This window comes from Corapipo altera, unplaced genomic scaffold (assembly GCF_003945725.1).
Source record: "Corapipo altera isolate COAL_440 unplaced genomic scaffold, ASM394572v1 61167, whole genome shotgun sequence".
Taxonomy (NCBI): domain Eukaryota; kingdom Metazoa; phylum Chordata; class Aves; order Passeriformes; family Pipridae; genus Corapipo; species Corapipo altera.
In genome coordinates this window covers 59454-84384 of record NW_020884949.1, presented here as the reverse complement: position 1 = coordinate 84384, position 24931 = coordinate 59454, and the positions used below count along the sequence as shown (strand labels likewise).

At 38.4% G+C, this 24931-nt stretch overlaps 1 protein-coding gene across 6 annotated transcripts in view; it reads left to right on the top strand.

Annotated features, from left to right (window-relative positions):
* Nucleotides 1-24931, top strand: part of TRPM3 (transient receptor potential cation channel subfamily M member 3) — a 415263-nt gene that overhangs the window by 339404 nt on the left and 50928 nt on the right. For 4 of the 6 annotated variants that reach the window (XM_027662909.1, XM_027662907.1, XM_027662908.1 and 1 more), the window contains exons 9-16: nucleotides 4426-4498; nucleotides 12127-12227; nucleotides 13971-14105; nucleotides 15271-15321; nucleotides 21693-21728; nucleotides 21872-22012; nucleotides 23330-23359; nucleotides 24382-24671. In XM_027662909.1, the coding sequence (XP_027518710.1) occupies nucleotides 4426-4498; nucleotides 12127-12227; nucleotides 13971-14105; nucleotides 15271-15321; nucleotides 21693-21728; nucleotides 21872-22012; nucleotides 23330-23359; nucleotides 24382-24671 (857 nt within the window). The remainder of the gene's footprint in view (nucleotides 1-4425; nucleotides 4499-12126; nucleotides 12228-13970; nucleotides 14106-15270; nucleotides 15322-21692; nucleotides 21729-21871; nucleotides 22013-23329; nucleotides 23360-24381; nucleotides 24672-24931) is intronic. The other 2 variants (XM_027662911.1, XM_027662912.1) reach the window with 1 other exon arrangement.

The window sequence follows — 24931 nt, the reverse complement described above, 5'->3', positions numbered from 1 at the left end:
TTTTTCCACTCAAGTTGTACAAAGTCCTGGACCCAACAACAGGCTTAAAGGGTCTACAGTAGGTGAAAAGCTCTTAGGCACTGTGTGTTAGAATGGCTTATTCTTTTTCTTAGTAATGAGTTATTGAATGGGTTTCTAAATGTTTAATTTACTATTATTTTTGCATCTCAGTGGCAGACATTCATCCAGAAAGAGGTAGGTGGGAATAGATGTTACTGACCCAGATATTTTCCTTTAGCACAGCAGTTTTTTTAATGCAGTAGCATCTGTAGCCCATTCTAACGGGGCTCCAGTCAATGTCCTGTTTTAACAGCACCAGTGTGTTTTTCTCAGTTCTCTGTAGAGGCTCACCTACCAATGTACCTGTAAATGGCACTAGCAAGTTGTGAGATACTCTAATGACTCTTTGAAATTAGATAAGCATATGGCAAACATGAAATTCTTATCTGTTTGTTGGGAGAAAAGAAAACACCAGAACGGTAGGTCTCCAGCAAGACAGACAGTTTTTTTGATACCTCGAGATATTGAACATTTCTAAGTGTAAAGTCTTCATAAATACTGTAGGATGTGTCTGTATTTCCCCATGCCTCTGAATACAAAAATTAAAGGTTGCTATATACATTTTAAATCTTACCTGCTTGCAAAAAGATATCATTTATCAACCCCTCAATGTCCGGTGACAGGTAACAGATCTCCCTGCATCTCTGCTCAAGCAGAAATGGCTGCCACCCAGCCACTGCTGTGGAGGGATAGCTCGAAAGGCCTTGATGGCTGCAGATATTTCTAGTGTAAAGCGGTCACAGATATTTATAGTGAAATATGGTCACAGATATTTATAGTGTAAAGTGGTCAACTCGTAGTCAGATTTTCTGTGTTCATGCAGCTTTGTCTGCTTATCAGCCTAGGCTCTAGCCAGAGTGGGTTTTTGGGTTTCGTACTGGGTTCTCACTGATAGCTTCACGCAGCAGGATTAACTTTGGTTAGTCCTACTTGCTGAGCATATACCTGGACAAAAGTTTGGTTACCTTGAACAGGAGAAGTGCTTCTGCCACAGAGAAAAAGCAGCTATGGATAGTTACAGTTTATCTAATCTTTAAGGAGAGCCTGAATATATCTGTTTACTGTCCTAAAAGATTCCAGACATTCAGAAAAGGCAAAAGTCTACAGTACCAGCTGAGCCTTTGAGATACTAAACTCACAGCATTTTCAAATTAAGTTGGCATGTGATTGACAGCCAACTGAACATGAGTCGGCAATGTGCCCAGGTGGCCAAGAAGGCCAATGGCATCCTGGTTTGTATCAGCAATAGTGCAGCCAGCAGGACCAGAGCAGTGACCATGCCCTGTACTTGGCACTACTGAGGCCACATCTTGAGACCTGTGTTCAATTCTGTGTCTCTCACGACCAGAAAAACATTGAAGTGCTGGAGCTTGTCCAGAGAAGGGCAATGGAGGTGGTGAAGGATCTGGAGCACAAATCGGAAGAGGAGCGGCTGAGGGAGCTGGAATTGTTTAGTCTGGAGAAAAGGAGGCTCAGGGAAGACCTCATCACTCTCTACAATTACCTGAAAGGATGTTGTGGAAAGGTGGTGATCGGTCTCTTCTCCCGGGTGATAGGTGACAGGACAAGAGGAAACAGTCTCAAGTTGCAGAAGATGGGGGATTGGATTGGATATTAGGAAACAAATCTTCGCTGAAAGAGTTATCAAGCTGTCAAGAGAATCTTGAGCAGCTGAAACAACTGTGCAGGGAAGTGGTTGAGTCACCATCCCTGGAGGTATTTAAAAGATGAGTAGATGTGGCACTTAGGGACATGGTTTAGTGGTGGACTTGGCAATACTGGGTCATGATCTCAGAGGTCTTCTCCAAACTAAACAATTCTGTGATTATATGATTCTGTGAATTATCATATTTTTCCTTGATTCTGTCTAAAATTCTAGTTAAATTTTGGACACAATCCCAAAATTATAATAATTCTGGTATGAGTTTGAGTACTCTTTCAATTTCCATTCTTTTTTTTTTTCCATTGTTTATCTTCTTTATTTTACTACTTGAGTTATGCTAAGCATCTTAAAAATAATAATAAAGCAACAGTTGCTGTGGAAAGACAGGCTTTTTATCCTAATGTGATGAAGTTACTTAGTTCTATTTTATTTTTACTACAGCAACACTTTGTTCTGCTGAATTGGGTTTATTTTTCTGATGCATGCAGGGAAGAGGAATGAAAGAGAAATTGGAAGTTTAAGGTTATATGTGATCTAATATACACAAAGTACTTCCTTTAATTTTCCTGTGGTGATAAGCCTTTCAGTACTTGCAGTTTATATAATGCCTCTTTATTAATCTGGGACTACACTGAGCTTGTGTTTGTTTGAGGTGCTCTTTATTCCTCTTCTGAACTCCTGTTGTTCAGTGTGTTCAGACCCCAGTGTGCAGACTACCTCACCTTTGGCCTTAAAGAATAAGAAGGACATTTTGCCATGTAGTGGCACCTCCAAGTTCATCATCTGTGGTGTGGGAAGCACATCATGACCATGTACAGTAGAGAGTCTGACCTCATCAGCTCCCATGTTGATTGTGTTTTGAGATGAGAAATACGCAGAAATGTGTATTTCTACTCACATTACCTGTGGGTAGACTGACTGCACTACTGAGAAAGCTTCATTGCCAGTCATTGAGGAAATAAGAAAAACATTTGGAAAATTGTCATGCAACTTTTCTTTACAAGACAGTAATCAAACCCTGGAACAGGCTTCCTAGAGAGGTGCTTGATGCCCATGTGTGTCAGTGTTTATGAGCCATTTAGACAATGCCCTTAATACCATGCTTTAACTTTTGTTTAGGCAATTGGACTAAGTGATTGTTGCAGGTGTCGTCCAACTGTTCTGTTCCTATTCTATTCTATTCTGTTCTAAAGTTTTGGTATGGGTATAGACATTAAGTAGTTTGCCAGAAACTTTGGCAAATTGTGGAGGGAGAGAGAAAATAGTTCATTAAAGTGTCATTTATGATTTGTTTCAGCAATACGTTAAAGGGTCTAACTTGAAAACAGGATACTTTAGCTGGGGAGGTTGCCTAACTTATGCTTTCTTATATTAATTATTTTAGACATCATCTAAATTGATTGACTAATTGAGCTAAGACAGTTTCCTATTACTTTATCTAGTTTACCTTTTTAGCCTTTAAGATGCTATACTACTGTCACTGATGCCACATCCTCCTAGCTCTCTTTGAAAACCCAGAACCTCTAAGATCAAACAAAGGTAGAATAGGTGCTACAGGAAGGCTACACTGGATTTCCTGGGATATGCTCTGCAGCATTTTTCAACTGTCAAATTGAAGCTTATCACCAAAGTGCTGCCTTAGCCTTGAGACTTCATAGATCTCCTTCCCGTGTGATGGTAGACAGGTCTTTGTGCCCTGATGTTTGCTTTATACCAGATGCTGCTCCTGTGCAACACTGCTGTATGAATAGCAATCTAGGAACATGGAAGCAACATACGTTGCTGAATATGGGTGTAAAATATGTTTACACAATTCCTAATTAAAGGTATCTATTAAAAAAAAAAATTAAAGAATTGAGGCAGTCCATACTGACAGGAGAAAAAATATAATATAACAAGATAACAGATATTCAGATCAAAATGATGACATAGTTTTTGTGAGTAAAGGAAAGGCTCTAGTGAAAAGCTACAGTCTCTGTTGCAAGAAGCCCAAGAACAACTATTGCCATGGCAACAAAAGGAGCAAAGGGATTTACATTTCTATATGTTTCAGTGCAGTCTTAACCAAGAGTGAATTTGGATAGAAAGAGCAGATGCACTATATTCATTCTTATTCTTTATGAATTGTGTATCTTACTCACTGCCTCAAACCCTGTCATTTACAGTGAAATGTCACTGGCCATACATGGCTAGAAATGTTTCTGGACCTTGTAGAAGCATAATTCTTAGATTATTTATCTAACTTACTGCTATGTGAAATCACAAGGTCAATCACTGAATATATTGCTAATGTCAATTAACAATACTTATTCAATGCCATGTGCCATCCATCAGGTCCACAGCTTATAATATACTTAAATCCTCCTTGTAATCTCTTGGGAACACAAAGTCTAATGACTATTTAGTAGAAAAACATTGCTTCATCTCTAATTTCACCCTTTTAGTGTCAATAAATACCTTACTTTACCTGTATGATCATTAATACAATTTCTCTAGTAAATTTTATGTCATAAAAAATACTGATATGTTAATACTCATGTGTAAATGTTGATATGTTAGTCTAATAAGCTTCTCCTATATAAAGTAAAATCATCTTGTAGCCATTAGGACATTTTGACAATCAAGTGATGCTGCCCTGATTCATGTTCTTTTTTTAAAAATTACTCAGGTTTCAGTAACAGTATTGTCTTTTAACATTTCAGATCACAGTTTTTCGCATGGGATCGGAAGGACATCAGGATATTGATTTAGCTATCCTGACAGCACTACTAAAAGGTAACAGTTTCACCCCACATTGAGTCTGTATCAATCCAGTCTGTGTCTGTCCTGTGCTGAAACCTTCATTTATTGATGATACCTACTCTATCAAGATGGCAAATCTATACCATGAAACTGAAGTACACCTGTCGCCCTAACGGCTTTATACAAACCCAGCTGTGTCTTTAGTGTTTAAATAGCTGATGTTATTCCTTTTTGAATTTTTGTTCTCCACCTACAATCACAAATGTGTCACAAGAAACATCAATGGTGACCTCCCACCAGTTACTTGAAAAGGTTAGTATTCACAAGAAGACAGCCTAAGAACTTCTCAGACTTAGATTACCTTGATGGCTAAAACATCCATTTAGATAAAACCAGCTCTATTGTCAAAGTAGAAAGTTATTTGTAGTTATCCTGGGAAAGTCTGGAAATGGTGTGGGATTCCTTCCAGCATCACTGGTAGAGTTAAGAATTCAGCTATTGAGGTAGTAGGGGTTTTTATCTTAAACTTGACAGGTTGTTAAATCTTTCTAAGCCATTACATTTTACACTTACACTCTTAGAAGAGTTCTCACAATAAATCTGCTGTTGCTACAGTTCCTTATAGACCCTGGTCTTGCAGACCCACCATTTAGCTTAGCTTCCTTCAAAATCTTATATTATCAGGTAACTTAGTATCTGCTTGCAAGTATCTACTTGCAAATACAGAAACAGGTGAGATTTTAAGGCTCTAGAGCACATGTAATTTTCCCAGTCAAGGGTACTCACCTAAACAATGACTGGTAGGTTCTAGCCTTCCATTTGAATGGTATTCCCCCAAAAGAGATTTTCACAAACTGCATGCATCAGTCACCATGGTCATCTCGTTGCTGTCTTGACTAGTTTGTACTATGTAGTACTGGCCATACTGATTTTAAAAACAGAGAATAAGACATACCAAACAAAATTAAGGATCAATCTTAGAAACATGAGGGAATGGAATTATAAAGGTAATTAGGAAAACTTACACTTCATGAGACTCTTCGACAGTTAGTTGTCAGTATGCTCTTGATCACCCCGTCACCTGAATAAGAGTGTACAGATGGGTCAGACCTGAATCTGAGTCGCAACAGAAAATGTAATAGATTTACTGAGTATTCAAAAGGTAATCGCCATTATTCTTGCTTGTTCCAGGGCTCAGTTTTCCTCTCAGTTTCTTCCTGTTCAGGTTCACAAAAACTATATGAAGAGAGAAGGCCTGAGTAACATTCACCTAACCATACAAAGTAGTATTTTGCCTTCTACACAATTTTAATCCCATTTAAAAAATTTTACTTCAAACATTTAAAACAAAGGTCTGAACAGGAAAAGTAAAGCCCTGGTGACTTCAAAAGTATGATTGAAAGCTGATAGCTATCAACCAAGGAAAAGAGCTATCCTTACTTTGCTACAGTAGCTTTTGTTTCTTTAAGCTTCTCTAGTATTGTTTACTCCACTTCTTTTGATCATTCCAATCAAGATATCAGTTGTTTGTCCTACAACCAACATGACTGTTTTGCTGCTGCTACCCAGAGGTAAGGAATTTTAGCCATCTGCATTCACACAGAAAAAATATAAATCAAAGTGAAGAAAGGAAAGATAAATTAATTCAGAGCAAGAACAAGAATTGCATCCATCACCAAATTCCTCTTTTTTATCCTTAGGAAATAATTTAATTGCAGATTTCGTTTTTGTCTTGAATAAAACTGAATCCTTCATTTTCTTTCACTGGAAAGTTATTCTCTTTACATTTGTTCTTAAGACAATGTCTGAAACTACTGCTCTTTTTCTACTAGTAAGATACAAAATGTCTTAAAGTTGTGATTCCACTTTTTCTAGGTTTATTTTCAAGATCTAAATCCCAGCATAGGTCCCTGGAGTCTTCTGAAAACTGACTCTTGGAACCTGAAGAAAATAAATTGTAGACCTGCAAGGGATTGTTTTCTATTTGGAATGTTCTTTTGCAGTATTTACATGAGCAACTGTTCTATAGTTGCTGTTTCAGTATATGACTAGTCCTCTTTGATCTGGAATACCCATTTTGCAAGTGCCTAATTGGTGCTATTGTCCCCCTAGTAAAATAAAATTACCTTTCTTCTTCATATTAATAGTGCAAGACATAATAGGGAACTTCTCTTAACTCAGGAGGTACCTGGATCTGTGTAAGTAATTTTGACATCTCCTTTCATTAGATTGGATTTATCAGACATCTCTGGTTAGCCTGAGGCTTCTGATCACAAGGCATAAAAGTCCAGATAACCTTTTTTAATCAGTATGTGCAAAGATGAGATCCCTTGTCTCAGACAAGTCAACTGTCCTTATTCACACAGTTATTCACATCTCTGTACAAAGGTTCTGTCCCACTTTGAAAGAAATACTGACCTTCTGTAAATACTCCATTAGGCTGATGGGTAGTTGGGTTTTTGATCAAATCAGGAAGTCTAAGGTAGCAATGCTGAACTACTTGTCTATTGATTTGTAATAAGTAAAATATTTTTTTCATACCATTGGAATTTTCATACCATTGGATTCTTGCCATTGGAAACTTACTTATCACATTTGCATGTCTCTATAATTAAAAAAAATAATAATTGTAATAAGTAAAATAAATAAGTAGGCTGATTTGGGTATTGGGTCTGAGTTACCTTAAAATTCTTAAATTTAGATTTAAGAATTAATCTCTTTCTACTCTCCAGCAGTGTGTGAAAAAAGGGGGCAGAGCCAAGTATGAAACCACTGAGTGATTATTTGTAACTTCTTCTCAGTCTCACTGATGAGGAATTTGCAGTTCTTGATAGAGCAAGAGGAGCATACCAGCTAATTACCCATCCGACCCTGGTGTGAGTGATTTGGTCAGGGAAGAGGGGGCAAGGACTGAGAAACACGAGGTACCATTCCTACGTGCTGTGTAAAATTTGTGATTAGCTAGTCTCTTTTAAACCCACACCAGTCACACTACCAATTCAAGAACTATCTTGGACAGGATATTCGGCAAACCCCAAACCCTGCATCACATGTTGTTTCTTTGTTTGTTTTCATGAGTAACTTGTTTAATCTTGTCAGCAAATCTATCCTTTTTGGGAATGATCTCCAATAAACTACAGAACGGCATCCAAAGTGGTTATCAATTTACATTGCATGGATGTCACAACAGCATATGGTTTGTGAATTCCTCTATTTTTATTTTTTTTTTAATTTTGAGAGAAATGCAAATGTGGGAAGTAAGTTTCCAATGGCATGAATTTGTAGCAAGCAGATTTATTGATACAGTTTAACTGTTTGTGCTCTCTTAACTTGAACAGTTGGAACTCAAATCGTAAATGGATTTTGTCCTTTTGCAGCTGCTAGCTAAGCAGAAGGCATTATGACAGGGAAGTTAAAGACAGCATATGGAGATGTTCTAAAAAAATACTTGTTTTGAAGTGGCATGAAAGATCCCAGTTCACGAAGCTGTTGCAACGTCTGGAGCAGACTAGCACCAGCCATGTTTCAGATGGTGCTCCAGAAGCCTTCCCAGTGTAATTGTTAGCACTGGGTAAGAGGTGCTGTGTGGTATATGCACAGTAACATTGTTCTGGCGTAACCCTCTGAGATAGCCTATGTCAGGCTAATGCAAATCTGATGTCTCTGCATATTTTTCCAGCCTGTGAATAAGTCAAGATTCATAACTCTTGAATAGGCATCGTGTAGTATCAGATGGTCCAGGAAGAAAGTGCAATAGTCTACCAGCCAGGAAATCACAGACACAAACGGGTTTCAGAGCTAGGTCAGATATCTGGTTACTGCTCTTACAGCTGTTTGTGCTATCAGCTTTGTTATTGTCAATTGATTTGCTAAATGCCAGGGAGATTTTTGTAGAAAATGCAGTGGAGACCCAGCCTTTTCACTAAACAGCTGCTGAAACGGAAGACAGCTAGGGCCTGCTGAGACACAGAGCAGAAAGTTTGTTAGGATTGCTATTTTCCCTAATCTGATTCTTTTCTTTAGAAGTTGATTCAAAGAGGACACTGACATGCTTAGATGCACTGTGGAAATGAGTGTCCAACAACCACGTCTGTCTGGGCAGATCAGTTTTGTGTCATTTCAGCTTTCTGGATTCCTGAGCACTAAGGTGATAGGCTATTCCCAGAGAATCATTAAGAGATTTACATTGGTCACAGTAAGCCTTACCCAGTGTACAAAAGCCTCTGGTAATAAGTATATAAAACCTTTTCAGTAAAAGTTACCATCTCCATGAACTAACAGCTGTCCCACAATATCTATACCAAAAACTGCCAAATCAGTGCATTGCATCCCAAATGTAACTATTCTTCTAGGAGCAGATGAAGTGAGGAAGAGTCACACTGCAGACATTAGTCATAGTCTTAAAACATTCTTTTGAGAAACGTATCTTACAATCAGCCAGATACCAGGATAGTGAGTAAATATTACAGAGACATTAGTCATTTTGCCTAAAACGTTATTGGATGCAGTAAGTATGCTACAGGAATTAAAATAATACAATGCAATAGATTATTAACTCCACCTTATTTTTTTATTTCCCAAATATCCTTTGGCTTTGATTTGGGTACATTACAGTGATGCTCATGAGTGAGATGCATCCTTGGAGAGATCACTTTTTGGATTCTTCTTACTGACTCAAATTCGTGTACTATGGCACTGAATGCAATCAAGGAAATGGCTGAAAGGAGACAGTGTCTTAAGAAAGCCCATCTCACTTTTTTTCTGGGGAGTTTTTCTTATATCAATGGAATTATTCATATTTCTTAATACTAGGTAGAATTTCACCTAAAATAACCTGAATACTTTCTTCTTCATGTGAGACAAAGGTCATCAGTTCCATCTTAGAATAAAATCGATTAAAAGGCCTCCACAGCCCATATGCTGCTCTGCACAAAATTTTATAGCATTTATTTTCCTTCTCCTCTTAAGTAACGTCAGTGTAATCCACATTCACCTGAAAACCCCACAGGGAAGACAGGAAAGAGGAGAAGGATGCAAGGGCTTTCCAGGAAGAAACTTTGCTCTAGAATCACATATCCACCACATGCATCAGAGACCCAGCATGCAGACCTACCTACACCCTAGCTGGTTTGGACCTGAAGTACAAAATCGCCCTGAGAAACCATGCATTTCTATCAGCTGTCAAATGTCTGCAGTGCTCTGCAAGACAGTGTAATGAACTATAATGGCAACAAGCACTGAGAAGAACCTCAACTCTGGGACTGCACTTGCACCCACAGGAAAACCTGTCACCTTTAAGCACCATTGAGGGAAATGGGAAGGGCAGAGGCTGGACCATGGCTTGCTTTCCCCTCTGCTCAGTATTTGGAGCAATGAGCCTGCTCAAAGAAAACAATTCTGATGAACTGCTGAGCAGGCACTATCTCATACCCCATGCCAGTTGCTCCTTCGTATGATCAGAGGCACCAGAAGGCCCTGTGTTCATTCAGCAGCTGGATCTTTCCTAAAGCTCGGAAAGGCCCAGGATTGGAAGGGTCACTTGACGCAAACTGGAGAAGACTCCCTGCTAAGGCTCAGAAATTGTTCACCTGAAGCCTCTGTGATTTCGCTTGACCTCTGGCTGAAGTGAGGGCAGTGTAAGTAGCCCAATTCTCTCCCCAAGACCATCTGATCATCTCTTGATCCAGAATTCTGGTTTCTAACCAGGTGGCACCCCTGCCTACCCAGACTGTAGGCTGCAGTCAGTTTAGGAAAATGAGGAAGTGGAGCTCCCTCATCGCATGTGCAAAATGACGTCAGGCTGTGAGATCACCATCACTGCCCCTGGGTTTTAGAGTTCACCCATGTGCCTCCTCAGTGGCTCACCAGAGATCTTGCCTGAGCCTCTGCTGAAGCTCTCACTTCTTCTACAGGCACATGGATGGAAAGGAGGAGATCCAATGAGGAGATCTATTTTTTTGCTTCAGAACAGGGAAGAACTGCTCTCTGCAGTTAGTTTCTACTATCTATACTATCATACTCACTGTGGGTATTTTTTTCTGTTTTAATAAATAAATCTGTAGAGACATTTTTGCCCTTCCCAAAGGTAAATATTTTCTGTTCTTGAATGTTGTGTGTTGCTTGTGTAAGAAACTCCAAAAGTTTCAGATGTCATTGGCATCACCCATGAGGTCTCCTGTGAGAGCTTTTATCTGTGTTGTAGTATATAGCAATGAGTTGTGTCTTATGCAAAGGGGCCTTCCTGTTACTTCTTACTCACAGAAGTCACAGAAATATTTTCACTTTTTTTTCTTCTTCATTTATTTCAGTTGTTCTGTTCCTGCACTGCCTACCTTTTTATCAGAGCTCATTTCTGTATGAATGTGATCTGGATGATCTACAGTCTGCCATCTCCCAAACATTTGCTGTAGATATTGACAAGTACTTGGCAACATCTTCAAAGTTGAGAGTTATGAAATTAAACTATAGGCTAAGCTTCGTGAAGGTTTTCATTAAGGTCTTCACAGAGAATTCCAACAGCTAGATTAATGTTTTCCATGCCCCCAGTTTCAGAGTCCACTTTCAACTGAAACAGTGTGTGGTTTTCAATAGTACTGAAATGGAGACAGAAATGCTTTGAAGTAATGAAAAGCTTTTATTTATCCTCACTCTATGATAGCAGTATAAGAATTAATAAGACAAAAAAACCAGTGGAGGTATGAGGTCTTTAAAAAATAAGCCTTTATACAATCCCCTAACATAACTGCAAGCATATATGTAGTTAAAAGTCAGAGGACCTTTTATTTGTTTGGTTGATCAGTTCATTCAGACCAGTTCTCCCTGCAATACTGAAGCACAAATCAGCTGAGAACCATGAAATATTAAAAAAGCACAGCAGGGCAGGAATGTCCCAGAGTGTCCATTAAAACTACAGGGAAAAACATATCCTCCCTCCCTAAAACAAACAGCTCCAAACCCATCTTATCATCTGCAGAGTTTCTTATTTAATTTAGATATATTATACCTTGACACCAGCTTTATAGAATGCTTTCTTACATGATTATTACATATGTGAACAGAATTTTTTTCCCACCAAGACCCCTCAGTACAAAGAGATAGAGGAGAAATTCCTATGCTTCTTATGAAGTTGGAATGCATAAGATGTGCAAAAAAATGCACAACTACTGAAATTGGTGGTGTCTGTATAAGATAAATCTGCTTATAATTGCTAGAGGCATATGTGTGTGTGTGCCTGTGTGCATACATGTGTGTGTGTGTGTGTGCGCGCGCGCGTGTGTGTGTGTGTGTATTCCTGAAGCTCAGTCAGCATCCCTCCTGACTTGTTCTCTTGCTTCCTATCTGGTAGGAGGGAAACCATTTCACTCCACCACAAATTGCATCTTCCAATATCGCCTGTATCTGCTGTATTTTGAAGTGGGATATGAGGGAATAATTAATGTTTACAAGACAACCTGAGAACCATAGATTCAGATTTGAGAACCAGTATTTTATTACAGGGACAATGGAATGTTTGGTTTTGTTTTAATATGAGATCAGTTGTAGAAATGCCAGGGACATTGTGAGACTTTTGACGAAAGAGAAATTGGCACGGCATAATGAGTCTAATGTCTTGTTTCTTTTTTCTCCTTCTCTCCTGCCTGCACCCCTATCTGTATACAAAGGGGCTAACGCATCTGCTCCCGACCAGCTGAGCCTAGCACTAGCCTGGAACAGAGTAGACATCGCTCGCAGTCAGATCTTTATTTACGGGCAACAGTGGCCGGTACAGTATATACATATATACAGCATATACATATATACAGCATCTTCTACTGGAAAAACTTTAAACCCTGTGCTACGGTACATCCATTCTGTTGGCAGTGGTGGTTTTAATACAATTTAAAATACAGCCAAGCACGCCGTTCCCATTCACAGCTGCTGAAGGCAGGTACAGTTGCAGAGTCGTTAATGTGTTTTTTCTTGTCCAAGGAAATGGTGACATCTAGCGACACCTTAACAGTGGGAAACCATATCTTTGAAAAAAACGTGAAGTACCAGATTTATACCACCAAGCAATGATTCTACAAGTGAGAAAAACTGATGTCTGTGTACAGCCATGTTTCAGTATTAGGCTATAAATTAAAAGAAAAACAAAACATTGCTTTTCCACCAATTTGTTTCTATATGCAAATACTGAATTCTAGGATGATTTGATGCCAAAAATAGGCTGCATAAATGTTGGAGGTCAGATCGATCACAGGAGCTGATCAGCAGTGTCACCACAGATGGGCTGTGCCCCAGACCTCATGTGGTGTTAATTCTGTGCCCACTGCTGCTCTGCATCAATCTACCTACTTCACATCTGTGCTCCAGTGGCAGGGTCCCTGGCCAACACCATTCCCAGGGAAGACAGGGGAAGAGTTTCTCTACAGGAGTCATAGTGCTGTAAATAAATACTCCTCTGCGTGGGGCACAGTAGTAGTCAACTCCCAAACTGTGCTGCAGTTTTTACAGTGGTAGAAGTCATCCAAAAAAAAAAACCAGAAGGAGTCTATTTCTACCTTTATCTCCTTTATCAGAATATTCACTACTGTAGCACTTATTTCATCATAGTCATTAAAATTTCATATGTTATCGTTACATGAGCATCTACAACTCCCCTCGGAAAATTATAACAATAGGAAAAGCTTCTGTTTAAATATCGTTGCTTTAAATGTAGCTTCTGAAAGTTGCTGCCCCTTAAAGCTAGTTTCAAAAATCCTTGATTTTCAGTTATGGAGTGAATAGAACTATTTATCTTGTCTTCCATATTGGACATAAGTATGCATCGAAACATAGGAGGGATTTTAATGGTACTAAACTGCCCCTACTGTTATCTCTTCATCACCACATTACAGCAAAAATTTGCATAAATGCATCAAACTGCAATCATTTTGCAAGCTAAAAGCTGGAAGCGTGAGATAATTTCTCATCATTCTGACACCTTCTGACCTACGAGAAATAAAAAGAAGAGGTTTTTTGTAAGGAGACCTCTTGCATTTGGCCCTTCAAAGAAATGCAAATTATGAAGCTATTTCCATTTCCTGAGTGTCCAAGTTTCCCTGAGTTTTCACACCACAAACAGAGGAAAACACTAGTAAAGACAGAATTAAAGGGTGTGTATGTATACATAACAAATATATCCAATATAAACAAAATGTTTGACAGGAAAACAAGAAATAAAGATAATAATGAGACAGTGCATAGAGTGAAGGTGTGGTCACCAGTTTTCTGAGCTCCAGTTCCTTGATCCTAATCTGGTTTTCCTAAAGTATTTTCATCTTAGCACTCTGACATTCGTTTTTGAAGTGCAGCCCTGAGCCAGGGAAACCTTTATAGACTAAAACAGTGGTTATCCCATTTTAAGTGTAACAAAGCAACCCTCAGAATTTTGTCAGTGTTCCTTGCTTGTGCCAGGGTGACTGAACCAGCTGGATACAGGCCTGCTGTGCTGAGGAACTGCTTCAGTTAATCACTTGCTTTGCAGGTGGGCTCCCTTGAGCAAGCAATGCTGGATGCACTGGTGTTGGACAGAGTGGATTTTGTGAAATTACTCATAGAAAATGGAGTAAGCATGCATCGTTTTCTCACCATCTCCCGGCTAGAGGAACTGTACAATACGGTAGGGCCAACCTAAGGCAAATTTTCTCTCTCTATGTTCATTGTTCTAGCTCCCACTTGTTTTATAATGACATGATGATGCACAAGGCAAGAATTTCCCATAAGTTCCCATTATCACTTAGCTTTGTCTCTCAAATAATGTAACATGCCCACTTAATCAACTGTACAGATTTTGTAGGGCATAGATTAAACCCTACACAGTACCAGTTGATTCCCTGCCACTGTAATTCCAGTAGGACAGACCTAGGCAGGTGTCACTGGCTGCAAGATTGTAACTGGTAAGTTAGGACTTATTCAGTGATGTATATGACTCCTGATGGTATGGGTTCAGAAAAATCTGTTTAGATATGATCTGAAAAATGGTAACTACTGAAGAGACAATAATGTTTGCAGATGATTTAGATTCACTCATAGAGGAAAAATCTGAAGCAGCATAAGGAAAGTCTCATCATGCTTAGACATGGGGTTACATAAAATTAAGTGTTGACAGATGCAGAGCAATGTATATATGGAAACATCAATTCTGCACATAAGCAGTGGTCTCATCCAGCATCAGCTACAAGAAGATGTCTCATAAAAGTCTCTTAAAAGATCTTCAACAGTCAAAACCAAAGCAGAAAATAAAGTAAGATATAAGTTATAATAATAAGATATAATTTTGCAATGTCAGGTGGAGTCAGAAAAAGATTGGACAATTTCACAGACTGTCCATGCACTTAGTGGCTTTCAAATGAGACAGCCTAGATGCAATGTCAGGCTCAGGATCTCTGTGAGCCACCTACAGTGGGAGTAGAGGTCCTGAGTGCGAGAAGGCTGACACTAGAGCAGCTGTTTTCCTTCCATTCTTTCCCAGAGGTTGTGCATGTTGTGCTGTGCTCCTACTCTGTCTAAACCAGGAGCCTAATCTGGTATATAGGGCCTTAATTTTCATCCAGTATGGCAATACTGGGGGTTTCTTATGGAAGGGTTTTGTACAAAAGAGAATTCAGATGAAATTGAATCTTTTGATTGATTTTTTTTTAATTGATAACACTGTACAATTGAAGTGTTCTCAGCTCCCTGATTTCTAAACTACTAAGGTGAGAAAGATTTACATTTATATTTACATTTTTGGGGGTTTTGGACAATGCAAAAATATTTTTTTTTCCTTCATTTGTTCTTTGCAGAGACATGGACCATCCAACACTCTACATCATCTAGTCAGGGACGTCAAAAAGGTAAGAGTCCAATGGACGGTAGGTTGAAAATAATGTTATTATTGCTTTTCTGTAGCTAGATCATATCTCTGCTTTGCATGAGCTTTCAGTCAGAGCCTTCTCCTTTCCCTGCCAGTAAAGAATGTCCTGTTTGTATGCTCCAAATATGAACTTTTTGCATACAAGGCACAATTAGCAAGTTGTCTTGCTTTCTCTGTGGTTTTAGATGCCTGACTAATAGTGCTTCTGTTAGTATAATTGTAGGCTCTTACATATGTGTGGATTTATGCTGTTATTTCTATTTGTCCATACCTGCAACTGTTGTCAAAGCTACTTTTTGTGTTGTTGGTTTACTTCCAAACCTGTAAAATAGTCCTTATCCCTGTGCCGGATTCTGCTTTGTTGAAACAGTTCCTCATTCTCTGTTGTGTGGTACATTGTAGCCATCTTCCTCAGCAGAAATATAAAAAAGGAGTAGTGCAACTTTCCCCTGCTCCTTATAATGTTAATTTCAATCATCTTGAATTACGAAGATCCATTAGAAGGGCAGGACAGAAACCCTGAAAGGAATAGTGGCAGGAAGGAGATATCAAATACCTTTGCCAATGTGTCCAGGATTAAAAGTGTTACGGCAGCAGCAAGGAATGAAAATCCATTATCCTTTAAATATACGGATCAAGGAAGGAGATTGAGTCTGCAACTGACCTCAACAGCTTGAATATTCTCCCAAAGCATGGGCAGATTACAGCCTTGCACATTATGTAAGTAGGACCTCAAGGGTAGCATACTTGAGAAGGGATATTTCTGTACATGGGACTAGATAAAAGACTGAAAAAGGAAAGGGTATTTTTTCTGAGAGCACAGGTTTTAGTGGTTTCTTCTGCCAGTGACAGCTGAACAGAACTGAAGTCAAGTAGGGGAGGAGAGTGGCAGTGTGTCCTATAACACCTTTCCATTAAATAATTCTACAGAATAATCAGTAACTATGTTTAGGGAGGTTATGGTGGTTTTCTTTGGTCACTGTGTTATGTGGCATCTTCATTGTCCAATGATATATAGTATATTAAGTGACCTCTGAAAAGCATGAAATGCCTACAAAGAAACTGAAAGTGTTCCTATGTACAAATCCTCTTGGATGGAGCAGAGTAAAACTGGAATGCATTTAAACTAAATGCTGCTCTTGAAGCCCAAGTTGCCAGAATATTTTTTTTTACTAACTATACAGTTATTCATATGCCTATAAGAGTTTGAAAGAAGCATCTTATACTTTAAAATATATACTTTTCCAAACTCCTTCTCTCCCCTACAATCACCTTTCCAAGTCCTTCTTCAAAGGCATAGCAACTTGTGTGTTGAGTAACTAAACAATATCAATCTCTTTTTCCTGAGTCCCTAAAAAATATGTATTTTCAAGGGAGGGAAAAAAATCATCCAAAAAAATCAAATTAGGCAAAGACGATTGGTACTCACAGCCATATATTGACAAACATTAAATAAACTTTCACTATATTCAAAGACATTATTTTTTCCACAGTGACTACTAAGTGTTAGGTCATGGTCTTCTTTCCATAAATACATCTTTCTTTCCTCTGTCCACAGCTAAAATATTCAGTAATTCCCACTACATGAAGTCAGCGTGTGCTCTCATAAACATAGTCGAGAGCTTTAAAAACAGACAGCCTCGTGCAGCTCTTCAGCACCTTTATCAGAAAACTACTCCACTGGGGCTGTATTTTTCATTTTGTCAGTGATGAGGAAAAACCATCGTTCACAGGGAGAACTGACAGCTTACCACAGCCCTGCCAATGAGCAGATCCCTTACCAGGCAACCAAGCTGTAAATCGCTCAGCAGATCAGACAACAGTTTAAATGAAAACACCTCCTTGGAAATAACTTCTTATTGGATATATCGCTATATGACAGTTAAATGGCCCACCATGCATGAGAGACAGACCACACTGCTGATGCTAGTTTTTTGAGTTTGTGTATATTTTGATGACAGACACCTAACCTCTCACCTAACCTCTTTGATTTAATTACAGCATCACAAAATGTAAATACAAAAATAAGTAATATGTCACCTTGAGACAACACTTAAAGTGTATGAAATACACTATGCTTTTATGCATATGTCTCAGTTTTAAAACCTGCACTATTTGATGCAGGTATGTGTGCTAATACAATGTATTATTTTCATTTGCATTTTTGTGGATTCTCACAATAGGAAATGTGTTTAAAATCATAGAAGCAGTATTTAATTTACTGCAGTTGTACTATATAATTGTATAAATAAGTAGGAAGGGTTTGTTTTGGTTTGGTTTGGTTTGGTTTAGTTTGATTTGGTTTGGTTTGGTTTGGTTTGAAAGACTACTTTACCTGCTTAATAAATCAAATAATTAGAACAACAGAAGTCGCATTACCACATCCTGTTTGTGGCAGCTTACAGACACACATGTGTGCCCACACACACACACACACAAATGTGTGTGCACAAACATAATACAACAATTTATTTTCCCCTTGTGTTTCCAAATATTGCTGTGAGGACTGTTACCTTGGGCAACATATTGTAAAAGCCTGGATTCAGAGTCTTAAAGAATTTACAGTAATCAAAACATGTGTAAATTCTGGATGTATTAACAAGACAAAATGCATCATAATGACTCTAATTTAGAGACAACTGTGCTCATATCACCTTTCAGTCCTCAGAATTCCATAAATACATACAGAGACAAATTTGCCTGCGTCTTTCTCATCATGGCCTTTTTGATGTCCCCTGTCAAGTGTCCAGAATTTCACATACAGCATTGGCTCCCTTCCATAGACCATACATGCCAATGCACCCATGCTAAGCAGAAAGAATCAGGCAGTGGCTGTAATGGACACCCTATCTGTAAGTGGAGATTGCCCTCTACGTTTTTGGTTGTTTTTTTTTAATCCTTCCCTGCCTCAGCTAGCTGATGAAGATCAGTGGAAATTATCAGATGGATTTTCTTTCTTTTGTCCAAAAATTTTATATAATCAATATACCTCAATTCCACTTTGGGGTTATTTATATTTCCAAAACTGTTTTGTTTTGAACTGCCACCATACATCTACATTTCCAGAGAACAAACTAGCAATATACAGAATTTTGAAAGTATTATTTTTCCTCAGCGTGGAAAATCAGAGGCTTGGTACTTGCTGACACAAAAATGCACCTGAAGTGAAAAGAATACTGTAACTGACTAGCTACAGTGAAAAGCTGAAGTTTCTTCAGGAAAAGAATAATGCATTAACACTGAAGAGCTTTTTAACATTAACAACATTAACATTTTTAACATTAACAACATTAAAAAATTAGTTGATTATTAGCAAGGACACCTATCATACCCAATGATCAAACTTTCTCCTCTGTCATTCCTGATGACCTCAGCTATACTAGAATTAGCTCATCCAAATTTTGCTGTTCTTGGAGTGGTTGCAACCCCGTGCTTCAATCACAAACATCCTCAGTGCTGCCAGGGTGGTTTGAGCTATCTGCCAATAGAGCAAATGCTTTGGCACTTGCATAACCCCTCTTCACAAGGATGATCCAGTTGTCTTTACTAGAGCTTCTCAACTCGGAAAAGTAACTATGTTAGCAAGGAGACATACATGTGTCTATTTTTACAACATATGTATTTCTGCTGTGAATTTGGGAGTTTCCTTTAGTGAAGTGTTTCAGTATTATCTGGGAGGTTTAGATGCGTTTTTTATCGAAGTTACTCTACTGGAACTTTTTAATCTAAATTCTTCTATGAAAATTTAGGAAACAGAACTATGTCAAGAAACTTGTGCTTTGTAACACATGTAGCACCCTGATGCCTGTTGTGCTTTCTTAATTGCTCAAATATTTTTTGCCACTTAATAATATGAAAGCTTTCAGTTTTACTGGAGACATTAAGACAGAAGGAGTCTGTTGAGCCACAACCCTGTCTTGGAGCTACAACTCCCATTTCTGCCATCACCTTCATTCTTGTTTTGTTAAAACTGTCATTTTACACATACTGGAGAGAAAAGAACCCTTTGGAGAAAAACAACGAACTTAGTGGGATCTATTTTTTTAAAACTGAATTTTTACATTTATTTTTCATTTAAATTTTAGATATTATTTTTCTTTAAATGGTTCATTATAAAAATTTCTTTGTCCAAATTAGCTAAGCTAGTATGCATTCCTGCAAAGCATAGTAATTCCCCCACCCATCAAATTAGACAAGATTAGGAAAATTGCAAAAGGATATGCTAAGAGACATTACTTAAAAATGGTTAACAGCTCAATTTTTGGCACTAGATTTGCTTGATTTTCTGAATCTTGGAATCCCAGCTGATTGCTAGGCATAGTACACCACAGCACCACCTCCCTCTATCCTTCCTCAGCCTTTTCAGCATGCCAGTTGTACTGTGGCAGCAGGGCAGGAAATAAGAATTACACTTCCTGGCTGAAGTAGAAGAGGAAGGAGGATCTTTGCATCCATTTTCTCTCTTCTGCAGAACCAGTTGCCATCTGCTCTCCATTAGTGTTTCTCTGCTCTGAATCTAATAAGCACATCTGCAGAGAAGCCAAGCAGATATCTCCAGACACGCAGATATTTCCAGCAAGACATGACAGTCATGAAATTGCTCCGTGCGAATTACTAACCTTCTAATGAACACATAAAAAGAGCTACAGGCTCACTGTAATCTGTGCTGTATATCATTATAGAAAATTAGATTACTTTATTACAGTGCACTGAAAAATTTTGAAGCTAACTATTACAGTTTTCTGGTCCTTCTGCAGTGTTGACTATATGAGATAATTTTTTTTTATTAGAGTAATATTCTCCTTTTCCAAGGCTACCACTCACAATACAAAGAAGAATAATTTGCCTCTCTTTCCACCTTTGTTTTTTAGTCCCATCTTTTGCATGAGGACATAGAGAACAGAGAGGGTTTTGTAAATCTGCAAGGTTCTTAGTGAGATCTCTAGATCCAGGTGAGCTGTTTACAATTTGCTGAATCATGCCTTCTTTTCTGGTAGACAGCTGCTCACTGAACTGTCCCATCAACTCTGAATCAGTGAGTTCGAGAAGGCAGCAAACTTTCATTTGTGTCCATTTCCTTTCTGTTAGTTCCATGGGAAGGAAGAGAAGAGCAGGTGTGCCCATGCTGGGGTTTTGTTCCTCCATTGCCAGAGACCCCCAAGGGACTTCACCAGCACATCATGAGTGCAGTTCAGCCTGAAATTGTTTTAGCCTACCAGATGTCCCATTGGGCTTACTGCAGCTGGAGAATAGCAATACCCCATTAGCTCAAAGGCAAAGTCAGAAAAAGACAATCTGTTGCTGAAATCTTTGTTTGTAGTTTTGCAAGCCATAAGTACCGGAGAATTCATAAACTTAGTGGTGCCATTTTCAGGCTTAACAGTGAAGAGAAGGAAGATATCTGCGAGGGAGTTCACATAGGGAGGGCAGTAAGATGTGGATGTACTCATTCTTTTTCCTTTCAAAATAAAAGGTACATGCTGGAGACATCATATATGCATTTTGGCAAAGGAGAATAAAGAAAAATAAATGGAAGGGCAATTATGTTGGCATCTTCTCCAGGATCCTGCTAATGAGTCTTGCCACAAACACAGTTCATCTCTTGGGAGACAATCTCCATGGCTCTGCTGGAAGTTAGGTAGCAAGACTGTATGTTTTGAGGGTCTTTAAATAAAATATATCAGGAACTCAAGTAGGAACAATCTAGGAAAATTGCTGGAACTGTAGTTTTCTTCATAAACAAACCACAAAATAATTAGCCACAGTTTTATTGCAACTTTCATACATACAGGTGCTTTCCTCATTCTTGGTCTGGAATTTAAGCTAGGATAGGTGCTCTTTGAACATCACTCCCAGAATGAATGCTGATAGACTCTGATTGCATCTAGCAACTAGATAATAATAATAATAGCTCATCCACTGTTTAAGTCTCCTAGAGATGGTAACACCACTCTTGCCTCCTGCCCTTCCTTTCCTGGAACACGGGAAGGAAACACTACAGAATGGGAAGATCACACACAGGAGCTGGTTCCGTGTGACCAAAAGATGTTGCATGATGTCCCTTTACCATGACTTTTTTGTTCTGATGAGGCAGTCCAATGAGATGCTAGAAGAGATATGAGATGCCAGGATGATTGTGGGTGACAGATGATGCAGCAAAGGTGCTATCTTGCAGAAGTAGAGTCCAGCAACTGTGCCTGACCTTTCAAGTGTGTCAATCCTCATGCTTCTTGTTCTGCAGTCATGTTCCTTGTTTCCCCAGCTGAAGAGTATGAGTACTGTGTATTGTTATCTTCTGTTACTTACAACAAGTTCTTCACCTTCTTATTTAATTTATGTCTTCTTTCCAAGCGAGAATATCCAGGTTTCGGTTGGATCTATTTTCAGGTGAATTAATTAACCAGCATAACATTCCTGCTTTTAAATATTTAATTTTAATTTTTTTATTCTAACATCATTATAAAGTACATTTAAAAATTCCATTAACAAGCATTTCTTCTTCTCCCACCATCCTTTTTTTTTTATCACAGGGAAACTTACCTCCTGATTATCGGATAAGTCTGATTGATATTGGTTTGGTGATAGAGTACCTGATGGGAGGAGCATATCGCTGTAATTACACACGAAAGCGTTTCAGAACACTGTATCACAATTTGTTTGGTCCCAAGAGGGTAAGAAACAAGCTATTTGCCATCTGCATGACTGTACCCACAGCAGGGATTACCACAGCTTCTTATATGGTTCCAGATAGAGTGGATCCACATGCACACACTGTGCAGTCTACAGATTAATTTCCATAATGTAGGTAGCAGTTATCTCACCATAATGCATCACAAGCCAGGCACTGATACAAACTATGGTTTTTATTAATTTAATGAAAAAATTATTGGGCTCTGCTGCCCTGGTGAGACCAGCATATCAAACTCTCTCCTCTGACTCTAAAATCTGTAATTATGACTATTAACAGCTTTTAAAAGACAGGTCTTTTGACCTGCACAAATAATAGTATAGGACATTTGAGTTAGACTTGAAAAACTTGTGCATTGTTAGATGCATCTCCTATCTCATGGCTCATCTTCTAATGTAGCATGAAGGTCTCAGGGCAAAGGAACCCCTAACTGAAAACTGTTTTTATTGGTTGGATAGTCAGTGGGTTCGTGGCCAAGCCACTGTTCAGTACTTTTGTGGGTTTTGTATTCAATAGATTACAACACTGTGAATCAAAAGTAAGGTTACTGCCTCTCCAGAGCACAAAAGTTGTTTATTGCCACTGATGCAATCCAGCATGAAAAAAATCTGCTCAGCTTCTCCCAGTAAGATTTGTAGTTCCTTTGTGTATTTTTACCTCACATTTTAATTTTCTGTCTCAGTTCAGATTTTAGCAATACACACCATTGGATGTAGAAGTGTCTATAAATAGTAACAGCTCTGTGAAATCCATCTGAAGTGGGTTTATTTGTTTCCCTACACTTATATTTTTCACATTTGAAAGAAAAGACAGTAAGTGTAGCTACTGGAAGAGACTTCTTTCCCATAATCACTCCATCAAGAAAAGCATTTGGGTACTGATTCCACAAATACTGAACCAACACATAGAGCAGCTCCACAACAGTCAGTAAGAGTATGCCAGGGCAATAGCCAAAACTGATATACTCCACAGAAATCCCTTCGTGCCTTATCAGTAATTCCTCTCTTTCCCACTAGAGCAGCCCCTAGCCAGATGCAATTTCTACCTGAATCCAAATGTATGTCTTGTGTTGTGTTTTTGGTGAAATAGGGTCGAACTTAAGCTTGATACAACTATATATATACAATTATTTGATTGCTATATTTATGTATATTATATTACATTGCATTGTATTACATATATATTATATTCTGTATTCTACATCACATTATACATGTATGTACATATTTGTGCACAAATAGCTGTAATTTTTTATTACTATTCTGGGACAAGTAACATTTTTCCATTTTTTTTTGTACAGCCAAAAGCCCTGAAACTGTTGGGAATGGAGGTAGGCAACCTGTGATGAATCTTAATATCTTTTCCTTCTTTGACAAATATATGCTATATCCAGAAAATGTTTAAATTCACTGTAATGAAGGCATGAATTTTATTTTTCACCCAGATAACTACTTTACACAGGGGCCAGATTAAGAAACATTTCTTAATAAAAGTCAAGCAGATAGACAAGGGAAAAGAGGGCTCTGGCCCTCTAGGGATCTTTTTTTTTCATGAGGATTAAACAAAATATTTCAGTCTGTCAGGCCAAGCAGAATTTCAGTAAGATATCTATATACTGTCAAAACATATTCAGAGAAATTAAATACTTGCAGAGAATGATGCAGAAATCTTTGTATAGGCCAAAGTTCTCTCAGTTTTATTGGCACTATTTGGCTACCCCAATGATTCAAGGAGATAGTAGTGTTTTCAGAATAGGTCCACTCATCTGATAAAAGCAACATGCTAAAATAAGAAAGAAACTAAAGGTAATAGAAACAATAAAGAGATGGAGAAAGAAGGAATGAATATGCAGAATAGGCGAGAAGAAGGGAGATTGCTGTCTTTGTAAGAGGATAAAGGGGGAAAACAAAAGAATAAGCATGGAGGGAATCTTCAGCAGACCAGAACGTTCTCTGGATATATACTTTCTGGAGGTGGAATGAGGCAGATGGATTACAGCAGATGTTATACTTGGAGTGAACTCTTAACTTTTATTTTAATGGTGGCTTTTCCAGAATGATTCTTAATATTGTGTGATTGTGTTCTGTGTTATTAGGGAGAAGGAACAATTCAGAGTGACAATTCAAGGCTCTTATCCCTGTGTTTAGATATGGGGTTACTGACTTTTTAATTACAGTGCATACAACAATGCTTTTTTTATCATTTTCCTATGTTAAATATTTTGTCCAAAAAAAAATGAAGGGGATGGTCTGCAGAAAATGCATTTGACATCTCAGATACTGACTTCAATTAATTGTGTGAATTGATTCAGTTCCTTCACTCGTGAAAAAAAATTCTCTAAAATTTTCACAGGACGATGTCCCTCTGCGTCGAGGGAGGAAAACAACAAAGAAAAAAGAAGAAGAAGTTGATATTGATATGGATGACCCTGAGATCAATCACTTTCCCTTCCCATTCCACGAGCTGATGGTGTGGGCTGTGCTGATGAAACGTCAAAAGATGGCTCTCTTCTTTTGGCAACATGGGGAAGAGGCTATGGCTAAAGCACTGGTGGCCTGTAAACTCTGCAAAGCCATGGCCCACGAAGCATCAGAAAATGACATGGTGGATGACATATCCCAAGAGCTGAACCATAATTCCAGGTGAATTTCCTTTCATGTACACTTTTCTGAGGGAAAAAAAGAAGAGAGAAGAGAGGCTGGGGAACCTGCCTAAAATGTTCTTATCTGTACCTGGCTGTCTTTTCTAACTTGTAGGGAAAATGCAGTCCCTTTAGAGAAAATCTAAATGACCTTTAAACAATCTGTCTACCAGAGTAGCAAAGTTTCTAGCAGTGTAACTTCTGAAAGAGAAGGTATCAAGAAGGCAGTGAAATATCTATGTTGTTTATGTGTTCTCCCTG